This window comes from Ornithorhynchus anatinus, chromosome 20 (assembly GCF_004115215.2).
Source record: "Ornithorhynchus anatinus isolate Pmale09 chromosome 20, mOrnAna1.pri.v4, whole genome shotgun sequence".
NCBI lineage: Eukaryota > Metazoa > Chordata > Mammalia > Monotremata > Ornithorhynchidae > Ornithorhynchus > Ornithorhynchus anatinus.
In genome coordinates, this window is record NC_041747.1 from 12,759,648 (window position 1) to 12,785,362 (window position 25,715).

The following is a 25,715-nucleotide window of genomic DNA, read 5'->3' on the forward strand; positions in this document are numbered from 1 at the left end:
CGAGTTAATTAATTCCTCCTGTCCCACCCTCCCCCCTCCCCCCCGATTTCCGGCACGTGGGACGTTTATGACCGACTGGTCCATAATCGGACCCCGGTGACATCCCGGAGCCTGGGAGTCTTGTTTATGACCGACTGGTCCATAATCGGACCCCGGTGACATCCCGGAGCCTGGCAGTCTCTGAAAACCGTCCGTTCGGGTGGTGATCCGGTAGAAGAACCTAATTGTCCCTAATCCTCGACTTAAAATAGGTGAGAGGAAAATCCTCTTTCCGCTGAAGCCAAGAGATTAGTCAGTGCCACCGGGAAACCCGATCGCTGCTTTTCTATTTAGTCATTAGGCTTGTCTAGAGAGGAAGAAGGAAATGAAATGAACCAGCTCCACATATAGGAGAAGCAAAACCATCTCTAGGGAGGGCGGAAAAAGAGTGTGCACACACATGCGTGCACAGAATTTTTCAGACCTGAAACCTGAGCCTTGGGTGGATGAAATTGATTTAATAGGATTAGGGGCTCAGCAAAGATCACTCTCAGAATACTTCCAGAGAATTTCAGGTCCAAATGATTAGAATGCTGCATGGGTACCTGTAGTTGACAAGGCTTATCAGATAAACTTAGATGGCCAAGGGCTTTTAAGGAATGGCCCCTCTGAGGCAGTTTCAGCTGTGCCTGTTGCCTAACTGGGAAAAGGAATGGCTGGGAGAAAGCAAAATCCCCAGATTTATTAAATCGTATTTATTGAGCCCTTACCAGGTGTAGGGCACCGCCGAGTCATCTACAGAACACCTGCTTCTCAAGGAAACACTTTATATCCATTTCATTCATTCAATCGAATTTATTGAGCACTTACTGTGGGCAGAGCACTGAACTAAGCACTGGGAAAATACAATGCAGCAGTAAAGAGAAACAGTCCCTGCCCACAATTTCCAAAGGATCTTGGAAAGCCAAAAAAAAAAAAAGCAACAGATGATGCAGACCCCTCGAAGAGCAGGGTGAGAGAAGTCAGACCAGAAGTCAGATCGCTGGCTGATCTTTACTAAAGAAATATGGTGCCCTGAGCCCACAGGAGTTGCCATGGCAACGAGGACAGCAGAGATGACATACGTCCTTGCTATCCTACTTTGTGGTACCAGTTAACAAAGTTAATATTGTATCGCATTGCTAAGGCAAGGTAAGTGCCATTCACGTGAAAAGAATCGACTCAGAGCGGAGCCCAATCCAACTCTGCAACGGTGTCAGTTGGGCGTCTTAAAAAAAAAAACCGCTGCAAGTTGCCTCAGTCGGTCATATTTATTGAGCGCTTACTTGGTGCAGGGCACTGTACTAAGCACTTGGGAGAGAACAATCTAATAACATGACAGACACATTCCCAGGTCACCACGAATTTACAGCCTACCAGCTGCACTTGCAGAAGGCATCCTTACTGCAGGGAATTTGTGGCGGAATATGTTTCCATTGCACCGCCTGAAGTTGGACTAGCCTCATGAAGCGCGTGGTCTAGTGCACAGAGGCCGGTCCTGAGAGCCCAGAGGACCTGGGTTTTAATCCCGGCTCCAAAAACTTGCGTGCTGGATGACCTTGGCCAAGTCACTTCACTTCTCTGTTTCCAGATGGCTTGGACTAATACTTTCTCCACTGTTCTGCATGGAGTAGGCGCTCAATAAATACCAGTGATTAAAGGGAATCCAGTAGCTCAGCAAAGGAGTGAGGCAGCAGAGAGAGGAGTTGTAGGTGGAAGTGACAGTTGGCCATAGTCACTGCTACTAAGATCCAGTTGATGGAGAATTCAATCCCTGTTCTCCCTCCCCCTTAGAGCCCCCTGTGGGACCTGATGATCTTGTATCTACCCTGGCTCTGTGCACAGTGCTTGGCACGGTTAGTGCTTAACAAATACAATTATTATTACCTACTCCAGTGCTTAGTACAGTGCTTGGCACATAGCAAGCGCTTGAATCCCACCAGGTTCTTGTAGTCCCTTATCCCACGTGGGGCTCACAGCCTGCGGGGATGGAGGACAGGTATTTAGTCTCTATTTAACAGATGAGGAATCTGAGATACAGAAAAATGAAGCAACTCGCCCAAGGTCACAGAGCAGATGAGTGGCAGAGCCGGAATTAGAACCCAGGTCTTTATCGTGCTCTTTCTGCTAGGCCACATTGCTTCTCTAGCTATTTGCGGGGTTCAATTACCCGAGCCAAGAATACCTCACTCCTCATCGCTCCGCACCACCGCCCCCGTTATTAGAGAACTGATGATTGGCTGTGTCTTGCTAACAAAAGGCAAAATGAGTGAGAACACTACTTCAGTTTCACAAAAAATGCATATTTGTGTTCAGGTCCCGCCCCCACACCCATTTTGAGTGTATTAAATAATAATAATAATGGTATTTATTAAGTCTTTATTATGTGCCAGGCACTATACTAAGCCCCGGGGTGGATGCAAGCAAATCGGGTTGGACACAGTTTCTGTCCCATGTGGGGCTCACAGTCTACATCTCCATTATACAGATGAAGTAACCGAGGCACAGAGAAGTGACTTGCCACACAGCAGACAAGTGGCAGAGCCGGGATTAGAACCCATGACCTGACTCCCAGGCCCGAGTTCTATCCACTACACCCCTGCACCTTTTATTCGCCCTACCCTCAGCCCCACCGCACTTATGCATATCTGTAATTCAGTTATATTAATCTCTTATATCCTCCTCTAGAAACTGTAAATTAATTGTGGTCTGGGAACTTGTCTACCAACTCCGTTACGTTGTACCCTGCCAAGTGTTTATTACAGTGCTCTGTAAATAAGTGCTCAATAAATACAACTGATTCATTGGTTGATTAACAGGTATTTTTGTGGTATTTGTTAAGTGCTATGTGTCAAACACTGTTCTGAGCGCTGGGGTAGGTAGAGATTAATTAGGTCGGAGACAGCCCCTGTCCCAAAATGGGGCTTACGGTTTAAAGAGGAGAGAAATCCCCACCTTACAGTTGAGGAAACGGAGGCACAGACGAATTAAGTGACTTGCCGAAGCAAGCAACTAGCAGGCAGTTGGCAGAGCCGGGCTTTGGAACCCAGGTCCTCTGACTCCCAGGGCCGTGCTTTATCACAAGGCCATGCTGCTTTCCCTTGAATCCTCATTTTACAGATGAGAAAACTGGCTCCGAGACACAGCTTGACCAAGGTCACCCAGAAAGGTCGTGGGAGAGCTGAGAAGTCAGTAAGCTCGGGGGCAAGGAATGGGTCTGCTTATTGTTCTATTGTACTCTCCCAAGTGTTTAGTACAGAGGCTCTGCATATAATATGCCTTCAATAAATACGACTGAATGAATGTATAGCCGAAGGCAAACATCAAGGAGCCCACAGGTGTTCTGGAAGAGGAAGCTTTAGGTCAACGCCCCCGGGCAGGAAATGGGGTTTATTGTTCCTGCCATAACCCTTGGTCACAGCCAGTTTAGCACTCTTCCCCTCCCCAGCCTTTTATCCTCCTTTAAGAGACTCTGCCCTGGGGCAGAATGAACACACTTTGCAGGTAAGCAAGTGATAATCCAAACACCCAGCCACAAAAGCCCAGATAATTACTGTAACGGTTAAAATAAACTAGGAGACAAGTCATGACCTGCACGGAGAATTTAAAAAATATGTATTATAGGCTTTATAATATATTTTCAACGCTCTAAGAACCTGGATTCAGGGTTGACTCCGCTTCGCTTATTCTGGATGGAACCTACAGTAGATCAATGTCCACACTCGAGTGTTCAATAAACTGGATTTGTGGCATAGTCTAATGGAAAGAGCTTGGGCCCGGGAGTCAGAGGACCTGGGTTCTAATCCCATCTCTGCCACTACCCTGCTGTGTGGCCTGGGACGAGTCGCTTAACGTTTCTGGGCCTCGGTTAAAATGGGGACTCAGTACCTGTTCTCCAAGTGGGATTGCGACTGTGTCTGACCCAATTATAAGAATGATGGCATTTGTTAAGCGCTTACTATGCGCCAAGCACTGTTCTAAACACTTATAATCTACCATTACAATATAAAGGTACTCGGTAAGCGCTTACTATGTGCCAAGCCCTGTTCTAAGAGTTGGGATACATACAAGTTAATCAGGTTGGATGTAGGCCCTGTCCCACATGGGACTCCAGCTCTTAATCCCCATTTTACAGATAGGTAACGGAGGCACAGAGAAGTGACTTGCTCACGGTCACACAGACATGTGGCGGAGGCAGGATTAGAACCCAGGTCCCTCTGACTTCTAGGCCCGGCTTCTATCTTGTATCTACCCCCATCGCTTGGCGCACAGTAAGCGCTTACCTGATACCACCGTTACTCGGCATTCTAACTTCAATACTCGGTTTTAATCAAATGGACTACCAATTTAATCAATAACGCTGGGGGTTGAGGGGGCAGCAAATATACCTAAACAGTGATCTCACAAATCAATAGAGAGGTCAAATACCACCGTCACCAGCCAGCTAAGACGACGAGAAGCCTTCTCTTCAGAACTCACTTAAACTGTTGAGCTTTTCAAAAAGCCTAAAGCCCTCTAATGCAACAGCACTACGCTGTTCTCCAGGGACCGAAAATGTTTATAGATTTCCTTTCCAAGAGAGCAATAATTTATCAAATAACACTCATTACTGAAATATCTGTCCTGTCAGCAAGGAAAAGCTTACAGACAGGTTTCTGATCGTAGAGGCGTAGAAACATGTTAGAAAGCAAGAGAAATAATAGCTCTTTTTCACCCTGCACCACGAGAGAGGGCTTTGGGGCCCAGAAAATAATCAGTAGAGCTCATGGGGAACCGCCAACGGGGCCATGATCTGCTAGCTTTGCTCCATGCAGGCAGTCCACATATGCCCGGTGTGGGCAGGAAATGTGTTTGTACTCGCCCGGGGCGCTCAGTACAGTAAATACCACTGAATGAATGCATGGCCGGGATCCTGGCAATGTGCGCAACGAGCGTAATGATAATTGCTTAATCCTTCATTTCACCTGGAGGGGGTCAGTCCTCCCAGCTAAACTCCAAATAAACTTTCCTAAACCCCTCAGCAAGCCTTAAGAGCCCTTTTCCTCCTTTTCTCATGATGAGCATTTGGAATTAAGTTAGAAGGAAATTTAAAAACATTTCCCTTTCCTGCTGCCCCATTTTTATGCAGTAATTTACTTTGCAGGACATTAGTAATTATTTTTTCCGGGCCTGTTTTAATAGGGTTTCTGACCATTTGAGAGCTTTATTTACTTGATATCTGATAGAGCCATATTAGAAACCTGTAAAGTAAAAATGGAATATTCAACCCAAAGCCTTTTCTTCCCCCCTAAAGTCAATGCAATTCAATTAAGCCTCCTGAAAATGTCCAATCTTTGACATGGCAAAGGAGTTTAATAGGATAAAAGGATCACAAAACACTTCAAATCGTTTCGATGTGATACAAATGTCAACACTGAAGACTTTTAAAAATAGACAGAGTGGAAATAATATCGTGTCCGACTTCTCTGGGGATTTTATGAGAAACAGAAGCCTGGGAAAATTCTCTTAGGGTTCTCTCTCTCTTCCACTCCTCTGAGAAGTGAAGTTTTCTGAAATCCGAATCGCAGCCCTCCTACTAAGCACGAGGGAGAAAGAATCAACAGGAGCTGGAAATCACTTCAAAGGTTTGTTAAGAGGATGAAGGAAGGAAAAGACAGTGGGGGGTGCAGAATAAGATTTCTAGTTGCAGCAGGGAGAAACTGCAGGAGATATACGCATGTATGGTCTGCTCCTGTTTTAGGAGAGGTAGGATGTGAAAAAAAAATAAATAATAAATCTGGTAAACGTGGGGAGGGGAGGGGGGGAAAGAATTGGGGAAGGCCAGTGTGTGCAGTGGAAGGCGATATGCAAAGATTAACAAATAGGCCCAAGTCTGGACTCGCCGGGTAAACAGATATTCTAACCTATCAGGCTGGCCGGCCCATAGTTACCGTCAATAAGTACTTCTGGATAATTCATTCATCCATCCATCCCATCATATTTATGGAGCGCTTACTGCGTGCAAAGCACTGTACTAAGTGCTTGGGAGAGTACGCTAGAATGACAGGCCCATTCCCACCCACAACCAGCTCACAGTCTACGGGGGGGGGGGGGGGGGCTGACATTAATAGAGATAGATAAATAAATAATAGGTGCCCAATTACAGCAGCACCCATCGGTTTCAAAAATATTGACAATAAAACCTTGGGACTGCGGGAAGCTTAAGAACGCTTTTTCCTCAGCTTTGGAAAACTCCTCGCCTGTACAATTTGGACTGCTCTTATCCACCTCTTCCAATGAAATTAGACCTTGAGGGAGAATCGTGGGGCATAGGCCACAACGGCTCAAGATTTTAGACTGAGGAAGGGAGGGGGGTAGGGATTTAATTAGGCAGGACGTTTTCAGGGGCCCTGGGAGACCGTGCCCAGAAGTGGGTTTGCAACCTCCTTCCCAAGTTTAAAAAGTAATTTCCACAGAGTCGTCGGTGAAAAGCAGGGCTTGGCTCTTCGGAGAGAAAACCTCACCACGACAGATGCGACATCCAAAGGGAAATGAAAAAAAACAAGTCCCTTCATAAGCAAGCTTCATTTCCCCCTGACAAGTTAGCTCTGAGCAGCTAAGGCATGAGCCTGGGGGACCCAAGATTGGCCTACCCAAAGAAAATGACATTTTCTTTATTTTTTTAACCCAAGATCGGAATTCTCCTGACAATCACCAGAGCTGTTGGATTTGTCTGCGGGGTTGGAAGGGAGAAGTGGGAACAATTCCAATTAGGAAGAGGAAAACAGCAGTCTTCCTTCATAAACAGGTGGCGAACAAGAGGAAGCTTGGCGCAGTCGGTGGCTCCTCACCGGATGGGTTACAATCAATTGGTGCTATTTACTGAACGCTTCCCAATGTCAGGCACCATCCTACGCGCTGGGGCGGGTACCAATCCATCAGGCTGGACCCAGGCCCTGTCCCACATGGGGCTCAAGATCTAAGTACTTGGGGGCAACAGTCAATGGTATTTACTGAGCACTTTCTGGGAGCAGAACACTGTACTAAGCGCTTCATACGATACTTTTCTGCGAATGTGCACAATGGCAGGGGAGGAGGTGAGCTAAAGAAGCGGGAGAGAGGGAAGTTGGCAGAAGCCCTGGCATCCTCCCTACCCACATCTCATAACACTTCCACGGGCTACGAGTTGAGGGGGGGAAAAAGGGGTGCTGTTTACAGAGGAACAGGAACCTTTCTACCAACTCAGAGAAGCAGCATGGCTTAGTGGTTAGAGCCCGAGCCTGGGAGTCAGAAGGACCTGGGTTCTAATCCCTGTTCCGCTACTTGTCGGCTGTGACTTAAGGCAAGTCACTTAACTTCCCTGGCCCTCAGTTCCCTCATCTGGAAAATGGAGATCAAGATTGAGAGCCCCACGTGGGACTGCGGCTCCTTCCAACCCGATTTGTTTGTATGCACCCCGGCGTTTGGTACAGTGCCTGGCACATAGGGTTTAATGACTACCATAATTAGAAATTATTGTAGTGGACTCTCTCAAGCGTTTGGTATGGCGCTGGGCACATAGTAACTGCTTAACAAGTATCATGATTACGAATTAACTCCATTATAGTGGCCTCTCCCAAGCACTTACTACAGCGCTCGGCACACAATAAGTGCTTAACAAGTACCTTAATTATGAATGATTAAAGCTATTTCGGGGGACTCTCCCGAGCGCTTAGTACAGTGTTCGGCACATAGTAAGCGTTTAAAAAGGACCCTAACTACGAATGATTAACTCCAGTCCAGCACTCGGCACGCAGTAAACGTTGAACAAGTACCGTAATTACGAATGATTAACTCCCTTACAGTGGCCTCTCCCAAGCGCTTCACACAGTGCTTGGCACATAGTAAGCGCTTAACAAATGCCATCATTATTATTATTACAATTCAGCAATTAAGAGAAGCCATCCCTGCCCACAACAGGCTCAGTCTAGAAGGGAGGAGACAGGCATTATAATAATAATACTAACGATGGTATTTATAAACCTATTACTCTGTGCCAGGCACTGTACTAAGCGCTGGGGTAGAGCCTGATCACCTTGTATCCTCCCCAGCGCTTAGAACAGTGCTTTGCACATAGTAAGCGCTTAACAAATGCCATCATTAGTATTATTACAGAAGGTCATCAGCTTGTCAGTGTGCCGAGCACTGTTCTAAGCGCTGGGATAGGTACAGGGTGATCAGGTTGTCCCACGTGGGGTATTTGTTGAGCGCTTACTATGTGCTGAGCACTGTACTAAGCGCTGGGGGAAATACAGGGTAATAAGGTGGTGCCACGTGAGTCTCCCAATCTTCATCCCCATTTTCCAGATGAGGCAACTGAGGCCCAGAGAAGTGAAGTGACTTGCCCCAAGTCCCACAGCTGACAAGCGGCGGGGGCGGGATTAGAACCCACGACCTCTGACTCCCCAGCCCTCTTTCCACTACCCCATGCGGCTTCTCGATTGTGCTTTCCCAAGCGCTCAGCACAGTGCTCCGCGCACAGCAGACGCTCAAGAAATACGATTGGAGAAATGACCATTCCTCCAATCGTACTTATGGAGACGCTCGATGAAGTACGATTGGATGAAGGAGTGATTATCCAAGCACTTAGTCCAGTGCTCTGCACACAGTAAGCGCTCAATAAATAGCACTGAATGAATGAGTGATTATTCTTCGGAAGGGGTCGGTGGGGTGGCCGGTGGGGGGCGGCGAGGGAATTAATAATGATGGCATTTGTTAAGCGCTCACTATGTGCAAAGCACTGTACTAAACGCTGAGGAGGGAGGTAATGAGTTTGTTCCCCCACGGGGCTAACAGTCGTCATCCCCCTTTTACAGATGAGGTCACTGAGGCCCAGAGAAGTGAATTGACTTGCCCAAAGTCACACAGCTGATAAGTTTAGAGTGTGAGGCCGTTATTGGGCAGGGATAATAATAATGTTGGTATTGGTTAAGCGCTTACTATGTGCAGAGCACTGTTCTAAGCGCTGGGGTAGACACAAGATAATCAGGTTGTCCCCCGTGAGGCTCACAGTTAATCCCCATTTTACAGATGAGGGAACTGAGGCCCAGAGAAGTGAAGTGACTTGCCAACAGTCACACAGCAGACAAGTGGCAGAGCCGGGATTCGAACCCATGACCTCTGCCTCCAAAGCCCGGGCTCTTTCCACTGAGCCACGCTGCTTCTCTCATCTCTCTTGCCAAATTGTAATAATAATAATAATGTTGGTATTTGTTAAGTGCTTACTATGTGCCGAGCACTGTTCTAAGCGCTAGGGGAGATACAGGGTCATCAGGTTGTCCCCCGTGAGGCTCACAGTTAATTCCCATTTTACAGATGAGGTCACTGAGGCACAGAGAAGTGAAGTGACTTGCCCACAGTCACACAGCTGACAGAGCCAGGATTCGAACCCATGACCTCTGCCTCCCCAGCCCGGGCTCTTTCCACTGAGCCACGCTGCTTCTCTCGTCTCTGTTGCCGAATTGCTCATTCCAAGCGCTTAGTGCTCTGCACAGAATAAGCGCTCAATACTATCGAATGAATGACTGGATAAAAGTGGCGGAGGCGGGATTGGAACCCACGACCTCGGCCTCCCCAGCCCGGGCTCCCTCCGCCGAGCCGCTTCTCAAATCGTAGGGATCAAGCGCTCAGCACAGTGCTCCGCAAACAGTGAGCGCTCGGTAAGCAGCGCGGCTCGGCGGAGAGCGGGCGGGCTGGGGAGGCCGAGGTCGTGGGTTCTAATCCCGCGTCCGCCGCTGACTTTGGGCAGGTCCCTTCACTTCCCGATTAGACTGTGAGCCCGTCAATGGGGAGGGACGGTCTCTATCTGTTGCCGAATGGTCCGTTCCGAGCGCTTAGTACAGTGCTCTGCACATAGAGAAGCAATTTGGCTCAGTGGCAAGAGCCCGGGCTTGGGAGTCAGAGGTCATGGGTTCAAGTCCCGACTCTGCCACTTGTCAGCTGGGTGACTGCGGGCAAGTCACTTCTCTGGGCCTCAGTTCCCTCATCTGTAAAATGGGGATGAAGACAGGGAGACTCACGTGGCACCACCTCATTACCCTGTATCTCCCCCAGCGCTTAGTACAGTGCTCGGCACATAGTAAGCGCTCAACAAACACCCACATTATTATTAGTAAGCGCTCCATAAATACCATTCAAGTGACTGTGGGCAAGTCACTTCACTTCTCTGGGCCTCAGTTCCCTCATCTGGAAAATGGGGATGAAGACTGTGAGACTCACGTGGCACCACCTCCTTACCCTGTATCTCCCCCAGCGCTTAGTACAGTGCTCGGCACATAGTAAGCGCTTAACAAACACCCACATTATTATTAGTAAGCGCTCCATAAATACTATTGAATGAATGGGCCTCAGCTGCCTCATCTGGAAAATGGGGATGAAGGCTGTGAGCCTCACGTGGAACCACCTGATGACCCTGTATCTCCCCCAGCGCTTAGAACAGTGCTCGGCACATAGTAAGCGCTTAATACCCACATTATTATTAGTAAGCGCTCCATAAATGCTATTCAACTGACTGGGGGCAAGTCACTTCACTTCTCTGGGCCTCAGTTCCCTCATCTGTAAAATGGGGATTAACTGGGAGCCTCACGTGGGACAACCTGATTCCCCTGTATCTCCCCCAGCGCTTAGAACAGTGCTCTGCACATAGTAAGCGCTTAACAAATACCAGCATCATTATTATTCATTCAATAGTACTAAATTGTATTTAGTATAATATAGTATATAAATATATGAATATAGTATTTAGCATAATAGTATTTAATAGTATTAAGTGGGACAACCTGATTACCCTCTATCTACCCCAGCGCTAACAGTGCTCGGCACATAGTAAGCGCTTAACAAATACCAACATTATTATTTATTGAGCGCTTACTATGTGCCGAGCACTGTACTAAGCGCTTGGAATGTACAGTTCAGCAGCAGATAGCGAGTGAATGGGCCTCAGTTGCCTCATCTGGAAAATGGGGATGACGTCTGGGAGCCCCACGTGGGACCCCCTGATGACCTTCTACAATAAAAATGATAACGATGGCATTTATTAGGAGTTTACAGGGGACAACTTGCCGCCCTTGTGTCCTCCCCGCCCGCAGCGCTTGGCACAGAGTGAGCGCTTTAGAAATCGCAGGGTTATGAGGGTGATTGGGAGGGAGGAAGGGAGGGCAGCGTGTGACTCACGTATCTGTTGATGAGAGTCCGGAGGGCGCCGCAGTCCATGGCTCCGGTGGGCAGGGCGGGGGGGATGCCCAAGGTGGTGGGGCCCGGGGGGGCTCAGCGCTGCTCCATGGACCGTCCGTCCCCGGCCGAGCTGCAGCTGCTGCAGCTGCTGCTACTCCTGCTCCTGCTGCAACTCCTGCAGCTCCTGCAACTCCTGCAGCTGCTGCTGCTCCTGCTGCTCCTGTTGCTGCTGCTGGCAGCGAGGGCACTGGCGTGCGGGGAGGGTAGCGGTGCCCGTGGCCCTGCCCCTGCCCCAGGACCGGCCCCTGCCCCGCCCCCCGCTCCGCCCCCGGCCCCGCCCCCTGCAGAGCCCCGCCGCGCAGCCGCACTCGGCCCCGCCCCCCGCCCTCAGACCCCGCCCCCTTCCGCGCCGCCGCACTTCGCCCCGCCCCTCTTCCGCGCAGCCGCACTCGGCGCAGGACCCCCCCATAGAGCCCAGACCCGGCCACGCCCCTCCTGCTCAAACCCCCCCTCCCGCGCAGCCGCACTCGGTGCCGCCCCCACAGACCACACCCCCTCCGGCGCAGGCGCACTCGGCCCAGGACACACAGCCCCTCCCTTAGAGCCCCGCCCACACCCAGACAGGGCCGCGCCCCTCCTGCTCAAGCCCCGTCGCGCAGCCGCACTCGGCCCCGTCCCCTTCCTCCCCTCGCGCAGGCGCCCTAGGCCCCGCCCAGGCCCCGCCCCCTTGCCGAGACCCGCACGCGCTCGGCCCGCCTGGACTCGGAGCATGCGCACTACACCCGCCCCGCCACCTGTCTCTCTTGTGTATCTCTCCCCCCCCCCCCCCCGGGGTAGATCCAAGCTAATTGATTATAAGTGAGAGTAATTATTAAATTAGGAACATCACTGCTCAATCCAGAAAAACTCCCACATTGTGCTGCACATCAAGGAGAGTTAAATTGGTACCCCTCAAAAATATTCAACTTGCAAAGATCAGTATTCAAACTGATCTGGAAAACAGTGTAGTGTTTTTCCATAGGTATTATACATTTTAAAATAAGACTAAAACCAACACCTTTTGGGGCGCTTTGAATTGATCGGCTTACAAAACCGCAGCAAATCATAAAAATTAAGTGTGAAGTGGCCCTCCCTCAGCTCATTACCTTGAAGTTTGGGACACTGCAATGATAACTGCATGGGAGTGAAATTCACTAGCTTCCCCAGGAGAGGAAAATTTAACAGCATCAACATAGAATTATAGATATATATGCATACCTATCTATATAACCAGAATCCTACACAATGCATCTTGTGGGATGAGCAATACCTAACCACTGCTTCCTTTCTTCCTGTAGGAAGCTTAGAAGATGGAATGGTGAAATTTCTTTACCAATCCGTTTGTCTTTACCTACGCAGAACCATCAATCCTCAACTACAGGAGTCATTTTAAGACATTTTTAGTTCCAAGTATCTAAACATTTGAGTCTCATTCAGTTAATCCCTACCGACTGGTGGAATTCTACCCTCCGATTATCTTTGATTGACCTTTGCCCTCCAAGCTTTAATAAAGAAAGGACAAAGAGACCTTAGTCGTGAATTCACCGGGCACAGAAATCTCAGCTTTGCCATTTGGAGCCGGGATTAGAATCCATGACCTTCTGTCTCCCAGGCCCGGGCTCCATCCACCGGGCCATGCTGCTTGAACTTTCCCAGGCACTTAAAAAAGTACTCTGCACACAAGTCAGCACTCAATAAACACAATTGATTGAGCAACAGAAGGACTTGCCCAAGGTCACACAGCAGACAAGTGGCAGAATCACTAATTTGTGCTCTTTCCTCTAAGCTAGGCTGCTTCTATGAAGACACCAAGTCGATGAGTTCGCAGAGTCAATAAAGCTATGGGAAAACGAGCTGAAATCCCTGCTACTTGTCGATCCCATCACCTGGTTGCTCTGCACATCTGATTACAGTTGGAATTTTTCCTCCCCTTACTTTTGGTTGGGAAAGGATACAACTGGAATCGACTGAGGACCTTTCTTATCTTTCCCTTCCCTCCTTCTCTTTCCATCTTCTCCATTTTCACTCCTTCCTCAATTTACCTGTAGAACTGCACACCGGATGGCTTAAATTACATGACTGCCACTTGAAATGTATTTGATCTGAAGTCCCACGGTGTTTGTATCCACAGACATATGAAGGGAAGAACGCCTCTCCCCTGTTTTTGCGTAACAGAAAACGGACAAAAAGTGGGACAGTTACGTGGGTACCTATCATTTACTTTACCTTCTGTCTCCTCCAATAGATTGTACGCCGGGATCACGTCTACTAACCCTCTCGTACTCTCCCAACCACTTAATACTGCACACGAGGTCACGCAAGAGATATGGGGATTAGAACCCAGGTCCTTCTGACTCCCAGGCCCATGCTCTCTCCACTAAGCCACGGGATGCTCTTTATCTCATGACTGCATGGCCATTTTAACTTCCATATTTTAAAAAGTGGCAAAAAGTTACTCTCAGTAAGTTCTGTAATTAAAGCTCTTAAAAATCTATATCATGTGCTATATATTCGGGACATCCTTTTCTTAATGTACTGATTGAGAAAAAAACAGCTGGTAAATTATTAAGTCAACCTACAGGCTACAGAAAAAAATAAATCCCTAAGCATGTTAATGTCAATGAAAGTATTAATTATGAAATATTCTTATTTCTCTACCGGCCACCAGAGTGACGCTATGAAAGCTACTTAACTGAGATCTGCCAAAATCCTAGGTCCGACAGGGAAAATCTCAATTGTTCAAAAATATAAAACCAGGCTTAATGAAATATCTGAATACACGAGTTGTTCATGTGAAAAATAACAGGTTTCAAAGGATAATCCTACACAAAATACAGACTGAACTGTTTTAGAGATAGAATCTTTTGCAATTTACTAGAATATTTTAAGACTATGCTAAATAATCATGGTACCTGTTCAGTACTTTCTAGGTGGCGGGCACTGTACTAAGCGCCGGGGTGGACAGAAGCAAATCGGGTTGGACACACCGTCCCACGTGGGGCTAAGAATCTCAATCTCCATTTTATAGATGAGTTAACTAAGGCCCAGAGAAGTTAAGAGACTCGCCCAAGGTCACACAGCAGCCCAGTGACAGAGTCGGAATTAGAACCCACGACCTTTTGATTCCCAAGGGGCAACCTGTACTTTTGAACATCAAGATTTCTTCACGAGCCTGAATCTGATTGAGTGGTGTCTCCCTTCTAATGGAAGTGGGATAAATTTAGTTTCAGAATGCTGCTCCAACATTTATTAAGAATTATGAAATGCTTTAGGCATGGGGCCAAGTCAGAGAGTTTAAGGCTTCTTGCAGTTACCTCAGAACAAAGAAATGCTTCGCCAGAGCACTGAGTATAAATTTGACCAACTCTGATTTCACCGATATCACTGTCTGTCCAGAGTGGTGGGTCTTTTCTCGGGATCGCTGCATAAATGATGTACGAATATTATTGGGAACAATTTACTTCTATTTACTGCCGAGCCCCTACATAAAGCCACTGACCATGAAGCAGGAAAGGATCTTGGGGCAGAGATTGTGCAGAAAATGGATTCCTATCAGTCTGATGGACACGAAACAAGCAAAAAGTCAATCTCATTTTTTTTTAGGGTATTCTTGAGTGCTTACTATGTGCCAGGCATTGTACTAAGTTCTGGGGTAGAGCAATCAATCAATTAATCAAATTGACTACATCTATATCTTACTACATCTTAAAACCATTTGCCCCCTAGATGCAGGGGTGGGCCCAAGTAGGTCTGCAGGAAAATCAGGTTTGCCCTGCCTTGGGCAAGACCACATTCAGCCTGGGAGGAGGAAATCGTCCTTAAGGTTCTTGTTCCCCAGAAGAGAAACAGTGTCCAGCTCGGATGACCTCACGTAACAGAAAACAAACACCACCGTGGAACCGGTGGAAAGCAGCTTTGTGTATCAGACAAAGGGAAAGATGTCTTAATGGGAAACTGGGTGAGTTGTTCTTTGTGCAAGAATAATGGTGAAACACGATACCGTACGTCTCCCCTCCCCACCCCACGGTACTTACGTCCGTATCTGTCATTTTGTTTATTTGTACTTATGTCTGTCTCCCTGCCTCTAGACTGTGAGCTCGTTGTGGGCAGGGAATGTCACTGTTTATTTTTGTACTGTACTTTCCCAAGTGCTTAGTACAGTGCTCTGCACACAGTAGGTGCTCAATAAATACAACTGAATGAAGTCTTGCTTGAGGCCAGTTCCCAAATGAAAATATTAGAGCAAACTACATTCCTTACCCCTACCAATCAATTGATTGTATTTAGTGAGCACTTTACTTGGACTGTGATCCCCCATGGAACCCGACTGTTTTGAGTTTACCCCAGTGCTTAGTACAGTGCTCCGCACATAGTAAGCACCTAATTACAACCTGAGGAAGGAGGGAGTTCCAATCTGGTGGAGGAACAGAATGTACGAGCCCCACGTGGGAAAGGGACTGTGTCCAACCCCATTTGCTTGCATCCGCCCCAGCCTACCACATAGTAAGCGCTTCATAAACACTGCAGTTATTATTATTATGAGGGGATGTAGGTGGGTGAGTCCTTGGAGGACTCAAGATTGCCTTGGAGGAAATGAATAATAATAATGGCATTTGTTAAGCGCTTACTATGTGCCAAGCGCTGGGGTAGACACAAGGTCACCAGGTTGTCCCATGTGGGGCTTACAGTCTTAATCCCCATTTTGCAGATGAGGGAACTGAGGCCCAGCGAAGTGAAGTGACTTGCCCAAGGTCACAGGGCTGACAAGCAGCGGAGGGAGCGAGTTGGGATTGAAGAGGCCACGTAGGTCGGATGGACTCTTGACTGGGCTTTGGAATGACGTGGAGAGACACGGGAAGTCGGTGGAGGGGGGTCTGAGGAGCAATGCCTACCAAGTGATGCTTCAGGAAGAAATCCTGTGAAACTCAGATTGGAGGTGGGGGAGAGGCTGGAGGCAGGGAGACCAGTGACAAGGCAGATGCCCTATTCCAACTAGAGTAAAAGCTGACCTGGAATCACCCTGGTCGTTCCGGTGAAGAGGAAAGAGGCGATCTAGGAGATTCATTCATTCCTTCAACCGTATTTATTCAGTGCTCACTGTGCACAGAGCACTATACTAAGCACTTGGGAGAGTACTATACGACAGCAGACACATTCCCTGCCCACAGGGAGCTCATGGTCTAGAGGAGAATAATACTGATGATGATGGTATTTCTTAAACACTCACTACGTGCTGAGCACTGTTCTAAGAGCTGGGGTAGATACAAGGTGATCTGGTTGTCCCACGTAAGGCTCACGGTCTTAATCCCCATTTGACAGATGAGGTCACTGAGGCACAGAGAAGTGAAGTGACTGGCCCAAAGTCACACAGCTGATAAGTGGCGGAGCCGGGATTAGAACCCACGACCTCTGACTCCCAAGCCTGGGCTCTTTCCACTAAGCCACGCTGCTTCCCCAAAGGAAGACTAATATCCAAAACTGGGGTATTTGTTAAGCATTTACTCTGTGCCAAGCACTGTATTAAGCCCTGATGTAGATACAAGATAATCAGATTCCACGTGGGGCTCACAGGGTAAGTAGGAGGGAGAACCCCCACTTTGCAGATGAGGGAGAAGTGGAGGGCCCGGGATTAGAACCCAGATCCTTCTGACTCCCAGGTCTGTGTTCTATCCGCTCGGCCACGCCGCTTCCTGGCCGGGTAGCTCGAAGCCCTGAACTGTTCCCTGGAAAGAGTTTTCCGGCAGACAGAGGCCCCAGAGCGAATGCTGGCCATAATCCAAACCTCCCTGCCCCCTAGAAGCAAAACAGAGACAAACTCCCTGGGAAAATGAATCCATCAGACCACAGGTATATCAAGCTCTGTCATTAGAGGCTTCACGAAGCAATCATCAGTCACAAAGGGCATCCATTTTCTCCTCTGTGGGCTTCACATTCAAACCACCGCCCCTCCGCTAGGCTCGTTGTCTGAGGAAAACAAAACAGGGTCACTTTTGTTTTCAGAAAAGAAGGTCTCTTCTTCTGACCTACCTCTTATTAGTGCCACTGCTGGCGGGCAGTTGCACGGATTGAAGAACTCAGAAACTTCTTCTCCCACGCATTCGATTCTGCAGCTTCCGAACGCTCGTGTTCTGGGGAATTCAAGGATCTGGCCGGAGTCGCTGCGGACAGATAGCTAAGTTTCTGGAAAACTGGACAGTGCCGGGAAAGATCTCTCAAAGCACAGAAAACCACCAATTTGAGAGCTGCACTTCTGAAATGTATCGGGCAGGGGAGAAACAGCTCAGGATCAAACTGAAAACATCCTGAAGAGAAGAGGGTACATTAAAAATTACCATCGTGGTAGAGAATAATCATAATAATAAAAAATAATGACGAGAAATGATCACTGTGGTATTCGTTAAGCGCTTACCATCCGTCAGGCACTGTCCTAAGTGCTGGGGTAGATGCGAGACAATCAGGATAGGTACAGTCGCTGCCCCACATGGGATTCAGAATCTAGGTAGGAGGAAGAACTGGCTTTGAATCTCCATTTTAGAGATGAGGGAACTGAGGCACAGAGAAGTTAAGTGACTTGCTCAGGGTCACCCAGCAGGGGAGTGGCAGAGCCGGAATTAGAATTCAGGGATGGGACTGGCTAACGGAGGCATCAGCTAATGTTTTCCCGTCCGTGACCATCTGGAGAAGGCTGCAGGGAAGTGGAAGTGTGGTTCCTGGAGATCCGCCTCAGCTAAGATCGTCAATAAATCATATTTATTGAGTGCTTACTCTGTGCAGATCACCGTATTAAGCGCCTGGGGGGGGAACAAGTCCTCTAGATCGTACGCTCGTTGTTGGCAGGGAATGCGTCTGTTATACTGTACTCTCCCAATTGCTCAGTTTAGTGCTCTGCACAAGGTAAGCGCTCAGCAAATACGATTGACTGACTACAGTATAGCAGAGTTGGCAGACACGTTCCCTGACCACAACGGACGTAGCCTAGAGGGGAAGACAGAAATTAATACATTAACGTATACGTACTTGAGTGCTGTGGGGCTGAGAGAGGGGTGAATAAAGGGGGCAAATTTAAGTGCAAGGGTGATGAAAAGGGAGTGGGAGGAGAGGAGGGTTTAGTCAGGGAAGGCTTCTTGGAGGAGATAAGGCTTTGAAGTGGGGGGGAGTCGTTGTCCGTCGGATTAGAGGAGGGAGGGGGTTCCAGGCCAGGGGCAGGATGTGGGCGAGAGGTCAGCGGAGAGATGGATGAGATGGAGGGACAGCGAGTAGGTTGGCACTGGAGGAGCGAAGTGTGCGGCCCGGGTCGTAGCAGGAGGGTAGCGAGGTGAGGTAGGAGGGGGCGAGGGGATTGAGGGCTTCAAAGACAACGATAAGGAATTTCTGTCTGACGTGGAGGCCGATGGGCAACCACTGGAGGTTCTTGACGAGTGGGGAGACGTGGACTGAACGTTTTTGCGGAAAAATGAGCCGGGCAGCAGAGTGAGGTATGGATCGGAGTGGAGAGAGACGGGAGGCCGGGAGGTCAGCGAGGAGGCTGATACAATAATCCAGGCGGGACATGATGACTGGATTAATGTGGTAGCAGTTTGGATGGAGAGGAAAGGGCGGATTTTAGCCACGTTGTGAAGGTCAAGCCGATAGGATTTAGTGATGGATTGAATATGGGTTGAGAGAGAGGGGAGTCGAGAATAACGCCAAGGCTACGAGGCTTGTGAGGCAGGAAGGATGGCGGTGCCGTCTGAGGGACGGGAAAGTCAGGGGAAGGACAGGATTTGGGTGGGAAGATAAGGAGCTCTGTTCTGGACGGGTTACGCCTGAGGTGTCGGCGGGACATCCAAGTAGAGAGGTCTTGAAGGCGGGAGGAAACGCGAGAGTGCGGAGAGAGTCAGGGCCGGAGATGTAGTTTGGGGAATCGTCCGGATAGAGATGGTAGTTGAAGCCACTGGAGTGAATGAGCTCTCCAAGGGAGTGATGGAAAATAGAAGGGGAGCCGGAACGACGCTCTTAGGGACCCCCCAAAGTTAGGGGGTGGGAGGCAGAGGAGGAGCCCATGAGGATACGATAGGAGAGATAGGAGGAGAACCAGGAGAGGACCGTGTCGGTCAAACCAAAGTGTGAGTGAAGCCAAGAGAAGCAACGTGGTCTAGTGGCTAGAGCGAGGCCGGGGAGTCAGAAGGCCTCGGGTTCTAATCCTAGCTCCAAAACTCGACTGCTGGGTGACCTTGGGCAAGTCACTTCACTTCTCTGGGCCTGTTATCTCTATATTGGGGATTAAGAATACGAGCCCCGCGTGGGACACGGACCGCGTCCAACCTCCTATCTACCCCAGTTCTTGGTTTAGTGCCCGGCACAGAGTAAGCGTTTAACACATACCATAAAAAAAAGGTTGCAACACGTTTCCAGGAGAAGGGGGTGGTCGACGGTGTCCGAGGCAGCCGAGGAGTCGGGGGGATTAGGACGGAGTGGAGGCCCGATGGATTTGGCAAGGAGGGGCATCACTGGTGACTTCTGAGAGGGCGGTTTCTGTGGAGTGAAGGGGGTGGAAGCCAGATTTCACATTTAGAGATTCAAACACGGACAAGAAAGCATGTTCACCATTGTAGGCTCAAGAATACAGTTTACAGTCCCTCTAGGTCATAAACCCATCCCTCTATTCATTCATTCGATCATATTTATTGTGCACTTACTGTGTGCAGAGCATTGTACTAAGTGCTTGGAAAGTACAATTTGGCAACAGATAGAGACAATCCCTACCCAACAATGGGCTCACGGTCTACAAGGGGAGAAACAGACAACAAAACAAAACAAAATGACAGGCAACAAGAGCATCAATAATATTATTCTATAAATAATAAATATAACACATATCTATAATATATATATATCTACCTATCTGTAATACACTTACTCTAGACTGTAAGCTTGTTGTGGGCAGGGAATGTGTCCGTTTACTATTCTATGGTACTCTACCAGATGTTTAGAACAGTGCTCTGCACACGGTAAGTGCTCAATAAATATGATTGAGGGAGCGAATGAATGAATAATCCACCCATGAGCAGAAACAGGTTCAAACAAAAGCCACATTCCCGTAGTAAAGTTTAAACCTCACTCCTCGCACCGAGATGGTTTCTCTTACCGACAAGAACCCCCGAAGTGTCCTTCCCACCCCCTCTCCCCATCAAAGGCCCTCAACAACAGAACGTTGTGTTCCAGGCCAGCCATCATCCCCTGAGCCAAGTTACCGATCGCAGATATCCGCGGCCCTGAAAAACAGGCAGAATAACAATCCCAAATCAAGGTGATTGAATTAAATATTAAAAGGCTTAGCAAAATCAATGCTCTACTGCTCGTGTATTTCTTTTAAGGTATTTTTGAGTAAGCTTTCAATATTTAATTCAAACCAAGTCTCCGGGCTTGGTTTTTCTTCTCTTTTTTTAAATTTATTTCAGGCTACTACCGAGAGACAGTTTGCTAGAGGGGGTAGAGCTGGGTAGACAAACCGCAAATCCATCTGAAGTTCTTGGGGCCGAAAGCAAAGTCGAAAAGGTCCTACCATTAAGGTGGTTTAAGAACAGTGAGCGCTGAATATACTCGCCTATTTTACTCTGTGCCAGGTACCGTACTAAGCGCTGGGGTCGAAACGAGCTGCTCAGGTGGAACACAGTCCCTGCCCAACGTGGGGATCAACAATCTGAATAAGAGGAAGTATCAAATCCCCAGTGCCAAGCATTGTTCTAAGCACTGGAGTAGATACAAGGTAATCAGGTCGTCCCACATGAGACTCACAGTCTTAATCCCCATTTTACATTTAATAATAATAATAATGTCGGTATTTGTTAAGCGCTTACTACGTGCACAGCACTGTTCTAGGTGCTGGGGTAGATACAGGGTAATCAGGTTGTCCCACCTAATAATAATAATAATGTTGGTATTTGTTAAGCGCTTACTATGTGCCGAGCACTGTTCTAAGCGCTGGGGTAGACACAGGGGAATCAGGTTGTCCCACGTGGGGCTCACAGTCTTAATCCTCATTTTACAGATGAGGTAACTGAGGCACCGAGAAGTGAAGTGACTTGCCCAAAGTCACACAGCTGACAAGTGGCCGAGGTGGGATTCGAACTCATGACCTCGGACTCCAAAGCCCGTGCTCTTTCCACTGAGCCACGCTGCGCTCACAGTCTTCATCCCCATTTTACAGATGAGGTAATTGAGAAGTAAAGTGATTTGCCCACAGTCACACAGCTGACAAGTGGCAGAGCCAGGATTCGAACCCATGACCGTCTCCCCCGATTAGACTGTAAGCCCGTCAAACGGCAGGGACTGTCTCTATCTGTTGCCGACTTGTTCGTTCCAAGCGCTTAGTACAGTGCTCTGCACATAGTAAGCGCTCAATAAATACTATTGAATGAATGAATGAATGAATGAATGACTCCCAAGGCCATGCTCTTTCCAAATTTGAGGAACCGAGGCAGGGAGAAGTAAAGTCACTTGCCCAAGGTCACCCAGTAGACATGTGGAGGAACTCCAATGAGAACCTGGGTCCTTCTGACTTCCAGGCCCCAGCACTCAAAGCGACAAGGGCGGGATCAAAATGGTCAAAGACAGTCAAGCCGGTGAAGCAAACTGCCTGTCCAACTTACTCTTTTTACACCTGGAGTTGATTGGTCTTTTTTTTTTCTTGGTCTGAAAGCGGAAAATTGGATAGATAATTTTTCCACTTCCAACTGAAAAGTGGCTCTCCTATTAATAAACCCAAAGTGCGGGAAGGAAGGCCATCAGACCGTGTCTTATCTGTCTCAGAAAGCTTCAGAGGCTATTTCTGGGTGAGATGCTGCATGGCCTAGCGGCTCCAGTCCGGACCTAGGAGTCAGAAGAACCTGGGTTTTAATCCCGGCTCCGCCACTTGTCTGCTGGACGACCTTGGGCAAATCACTTCTCTTGGCCTCAGTTTCCTCAAATGCAAAATGGGGATGAAAGACTGTGAGCCCCATATGGGACAACCTGATTACCTTTTATCTACCCCAGCACTTAGAATAATGCTTAGCACATAGTAAACACTTAAATGCCATAAATATTACTATGATTATTCTCTGTGCCTCAGTTTCCACATGTGTAAAATGGTGATTAAGACTGTGACCCCTATGTGGGATAAGGACTGGGTCCAACCCAATTAGCTTGTATCTACCCCAGTGCTTAGTACAGTGCCTGGCACATAGTAAGCACTGAAAAAATACCATTAAAAAAAGAGGAAATACCTGGCTCATACGCTTGTATTGGATCCAGGTGGCAATCTACCTCGAAAGACCTTGGGGGGATTGACCGAAAATATAATTCTTTAGAAATGAAGAGAGTTTGTAATTAGAAACACCTAATACTCCTTGAGGCTGTCTATCATTATTGACCCCCCTGAAGGAGCATATACCATCTTCAATTGATCAATCGATGGTATTTATTGAGCGCACGCTGTGTGCAGAGCACTGGACACAGTGCCCAGAAGAGTACAATACAGCCGAGTTGACGACCCCATTCTCTGCCCACAAGGAGCTTACAGTCTAGAGAAAGTGTAAAACTCACTTTAAGGACTTTTCCAAATGGAGGGGGAGAGCGAGGGAAGTGAGTTGGAATTCAAAAAGTTACCATCAGAGAACCCGGATGGTAATAATAAGGACGGTATTTGTTAAGCACTGACTACATGCGGAGCACTATTCTAAGCGCTGGGGTACATACGAGGCAATCAGGTCGGACCCGGTCCCTGTCCCATCTGGGGCTCACGGTTTCAATCCCCAATTTCCAGCTGCGGTAACTGAGGGCCAGAGAAGCGAAGTGACTTGCCCAAGGTCACCCAGCAGACGAGCGGAGGAGCCGGGATTAGAACCCACCGGCCTTCTGACTCCCAAGGCGGGGCTCTTGCCGCTAGGCCTTGCTGCTTCTCCAAAAGCTTGTTATTAATTGCCAAGTTCTGATAGGAATTTCAGAGCACTTGCTCCGCCCTTCTCATTCCAAGGGAAGGAAGCTACGGCCACGGCATCCGCATCAAGGAATGCTTCCATTACCGGGCTCGCTCATCTATCAATAATAAATACCTCCCGCCTTGGAGAAAGCAGTTAAGTTCTGCAGCTAAGATTAAAACAAGACTGCACGCCAATACCTCAACTTGCTCAGGCTTTTTAATACTCAATTTTAGGCAAGATTTATCATCCCTCGGGGGGCAAGGTTGGATTGCACAATGTCATTTCAAAGGCGGTGTCACTTGTAAATGCCATTTCATTTGCAAGGAAACGTATTTCTTCTCTTTAAAGCCTACCATTTTCCGATTGAGTCTGGATGCAGAAACATATCTGTAGTTTTCTTTCTCTGCATTGAGGTCGGCCTTCCCCCCTCTAGGTGGTAAGCTCCTTGTGGGCCAGGAATGTCACTGTTTAGTGTTGTACTGTCCTTTCCCAAGCGCTTAGCAGAGTGCTCTGCACACAGTAAGCGCTCAAGCAATACCATTGAATGAATGGAGATGCTTGTTTTCAGGTAATTACCTCCTCCTTTATTATTATTATTACTACCGTATTTGTTAAGCACTTGCTCTGTGTCAAACACTACTCTAAGCACTGGGGTGGATACAAGGTGATCAAAGAAGTCTTCAGTCCCTGTCCCATATGGGGCTCACAGCCTAAGTACAAGGGAATAGGACTTAACCCCCAATTTACAGATGAGAAAACTGAGGCCCAGAGAAGCAAAGTGACTTGCCCAAGGTCCCACATCAGACAAGTTGGCAGGGCCAGCATTAGAAGCCAGGGCCTTTTGAGTCCCAGGTCCGCGCCCTATCCGCTAGGACACGCTGCTTCTCCAAGTGAACTATACTTTCCAAGCGCTTAGTACAGTGCTCTGCAAACGGCAAGCGCTCAATAAATACAACTAAACAAGTGCTTAGTGCTCTGCACACGGTGAATGCTCAATACCCACTATTGATTGACTACGGACGCCCAGCGAAAAGGATTCTAAATCCATTTCCTCTTGCTCCTATATCGATCCAAGAGCAGAACGACATTTTTGCTTTCACCCATCCGGAGGATCAAAGGAAGCCGGACGGGATTTGGGAAGATCGTTTCCTCTGGGGGCCCAGAAGAAAAACCAGTCAACCTCAGTGGAAAGTTTGTTTTTGACAAGGAACATCCTGGAATTGACTGAGAACCAAGACAGGCTCGAAACATAAAAATAACCAGGCCGAACTTTCTGTCTCCTCTCTCCACGTCTCAACAGCCCGTCTTCCCTCTGAAATCGAGGGAGCGGAAATGATGCATGGGGCAACTTCTTAGCAAGAAGCATCAGACCGTCATTTTATTCCCCTCGACGACAGTTCTACCAGTTTTCACAGCTGGTGAAGGAGGAGTACCAAGTCCATTAAAGGGCCAGGAATTTTTCCTTCCTGATTCTTTCCTTCGTGCTTGGGAAGAGACGCTCTAAACCCCGCATTCTCCTTTTATCTAGATTAGGTCTGTTTTCGCTTAGCATCGATTTGCAAGGAGCCACGCAAAATCGAGGTCACCTCTGAGAGCTCAGAAAAATAGGGATTGAACATTCATACTCGCTCCCACTATGAGCCCCATGGAGGGCTGGGTCTGGGTTCGATCTGCTTATTTGGTATCTACCCCACTGCTCGGTGTAGTCTTGGCATATATTAAGCACTTAGTAGGGAGCTCGTTGTGAGGAGGACTGTCTCTACCACTGTGTTGTACTTTTCCAAGCGCTTCGTACAGTGCTCTGCACGCAGAAAGCGCTCAATAAATACGACTGAATGAATGAATGCCACAATTGTCGGCACAATTAACAGATGCCACAGTCATTAGACTGTGAGCTCCTTATGAGCGAGCAGTGTGGCTTGGTGGATAGAGCACGGACCTGGGAGTCAGAAGGACCTGGGTTCTAACCCTGACTCTTCCACTTGTCTGCTGTGTGACCTTGGACAAGTCACTTCACTTCTCTGGGCCTCAGTTACCGCACCTGTAGAACGGGGATTAAGACTGTGAGCCCCCTGTGAAACGGGGACTTACTAAGTGCCTAACAAAAGCACAGCTATTATTACCTATTCTACTGTATTGTACTCTCCCAAGTGCTTAGTACAGCTTTGATATATAGTATTTAGCAAATGCCACGATTATTAGCACAATTAATAAATACCGTAATAAATACCACTAGGAGCTTAGACCGTAAGATCCTAGTGGGCAGAGATTGTGTCTCCCAGGCGCTTAGTACAGTCCTCCACATATAGTAAATGCTCGATAAATACGATCGATTGATGATAACCTGCCCTCCAAGGTTGCAGACAAGAGGGGATTGTCTCTCAGTTCTTTCTCCCAGATCCTCTGCTCTGTCAGTCCGTCTGAAGGAAGCTCACACGCCGGTCGACCAGAAATCACTCACTCTTTCAACGGTTTTTGACCGACCACTTACTTTGGGCAGAGCACTGTACCAGGCGCTTCGGAGTT

General features: G+C 48.1%; 1 protein-coding gene and 2 long non-coding RNA genes across 12 annotated transcripts in view; all 3 read right to left on the minus strand.

The window, feature by feature from the left end:
* ATP11A (ATPase phospholipid transporting 11A) overlaps nucleotides 1-11,364 on the minus strand; it is a 103,654-nt gene extending 92,290 nt beyond the window's left edge. For 7 of the 10 annotated variants that reach the window (XR_003753924.2, XR_005661166.1, XR_003753923.2 and 4 more), the window contains exon 1: nucleotides 11,209-11,363. Coding sequence is in view for 6 of the 10 variants with exons in the window: in XM_029048218.2 (XP_028904051.1) it covers nucleotides 11,209-11,247 (39 nt within the window). In the remaining 4 variants the exon portion in view is untranslated. Of the gene's footprint in view, nucleotides 1-11,208 lie in introns of all 10 variants that reach the window. The other 3 variants (XM_029048219.2, XM_029048220.2, XM_039914920.1) reach the window with 1 other exon arrangement.
* Nucleotides 11,365-17,094: 5,730 nt separating this feature from the next.
* Nucleotides 17,095-17,697, minus strand: LOC114805865. Its single transcript, XR_003753926.1, has 2 exons — nucleotides 17,657-17,697; nucleotides 17,095-17,549 (listed from the first exon to the last, which is right to left on the minus strand). It is a non-coding gene; the product is annotated as an uncharacterized LOC114805865 (long non-coding RNA).
* An 11-nt stretch (nucleotides 17,698-17,708) lies between these two features.
* On the minus strand, nucleotides 17,709-25,709 carry LOC114805866. Its single transcript, XR_003753927.1, has 3 exons — nucleotides 25,681-25,709; nucleotides 19,612-19,761; nucleotides 17,709-17,742 (listed from the first exon to the last, which is right to left on the minus strand). It is a non-coding gene; the product is annotated as an uncharacterized LOC114805866 (long non-coding RNA).
* Nucleotides 25,710-25,715: the final 6 nt, after the last annotated feature.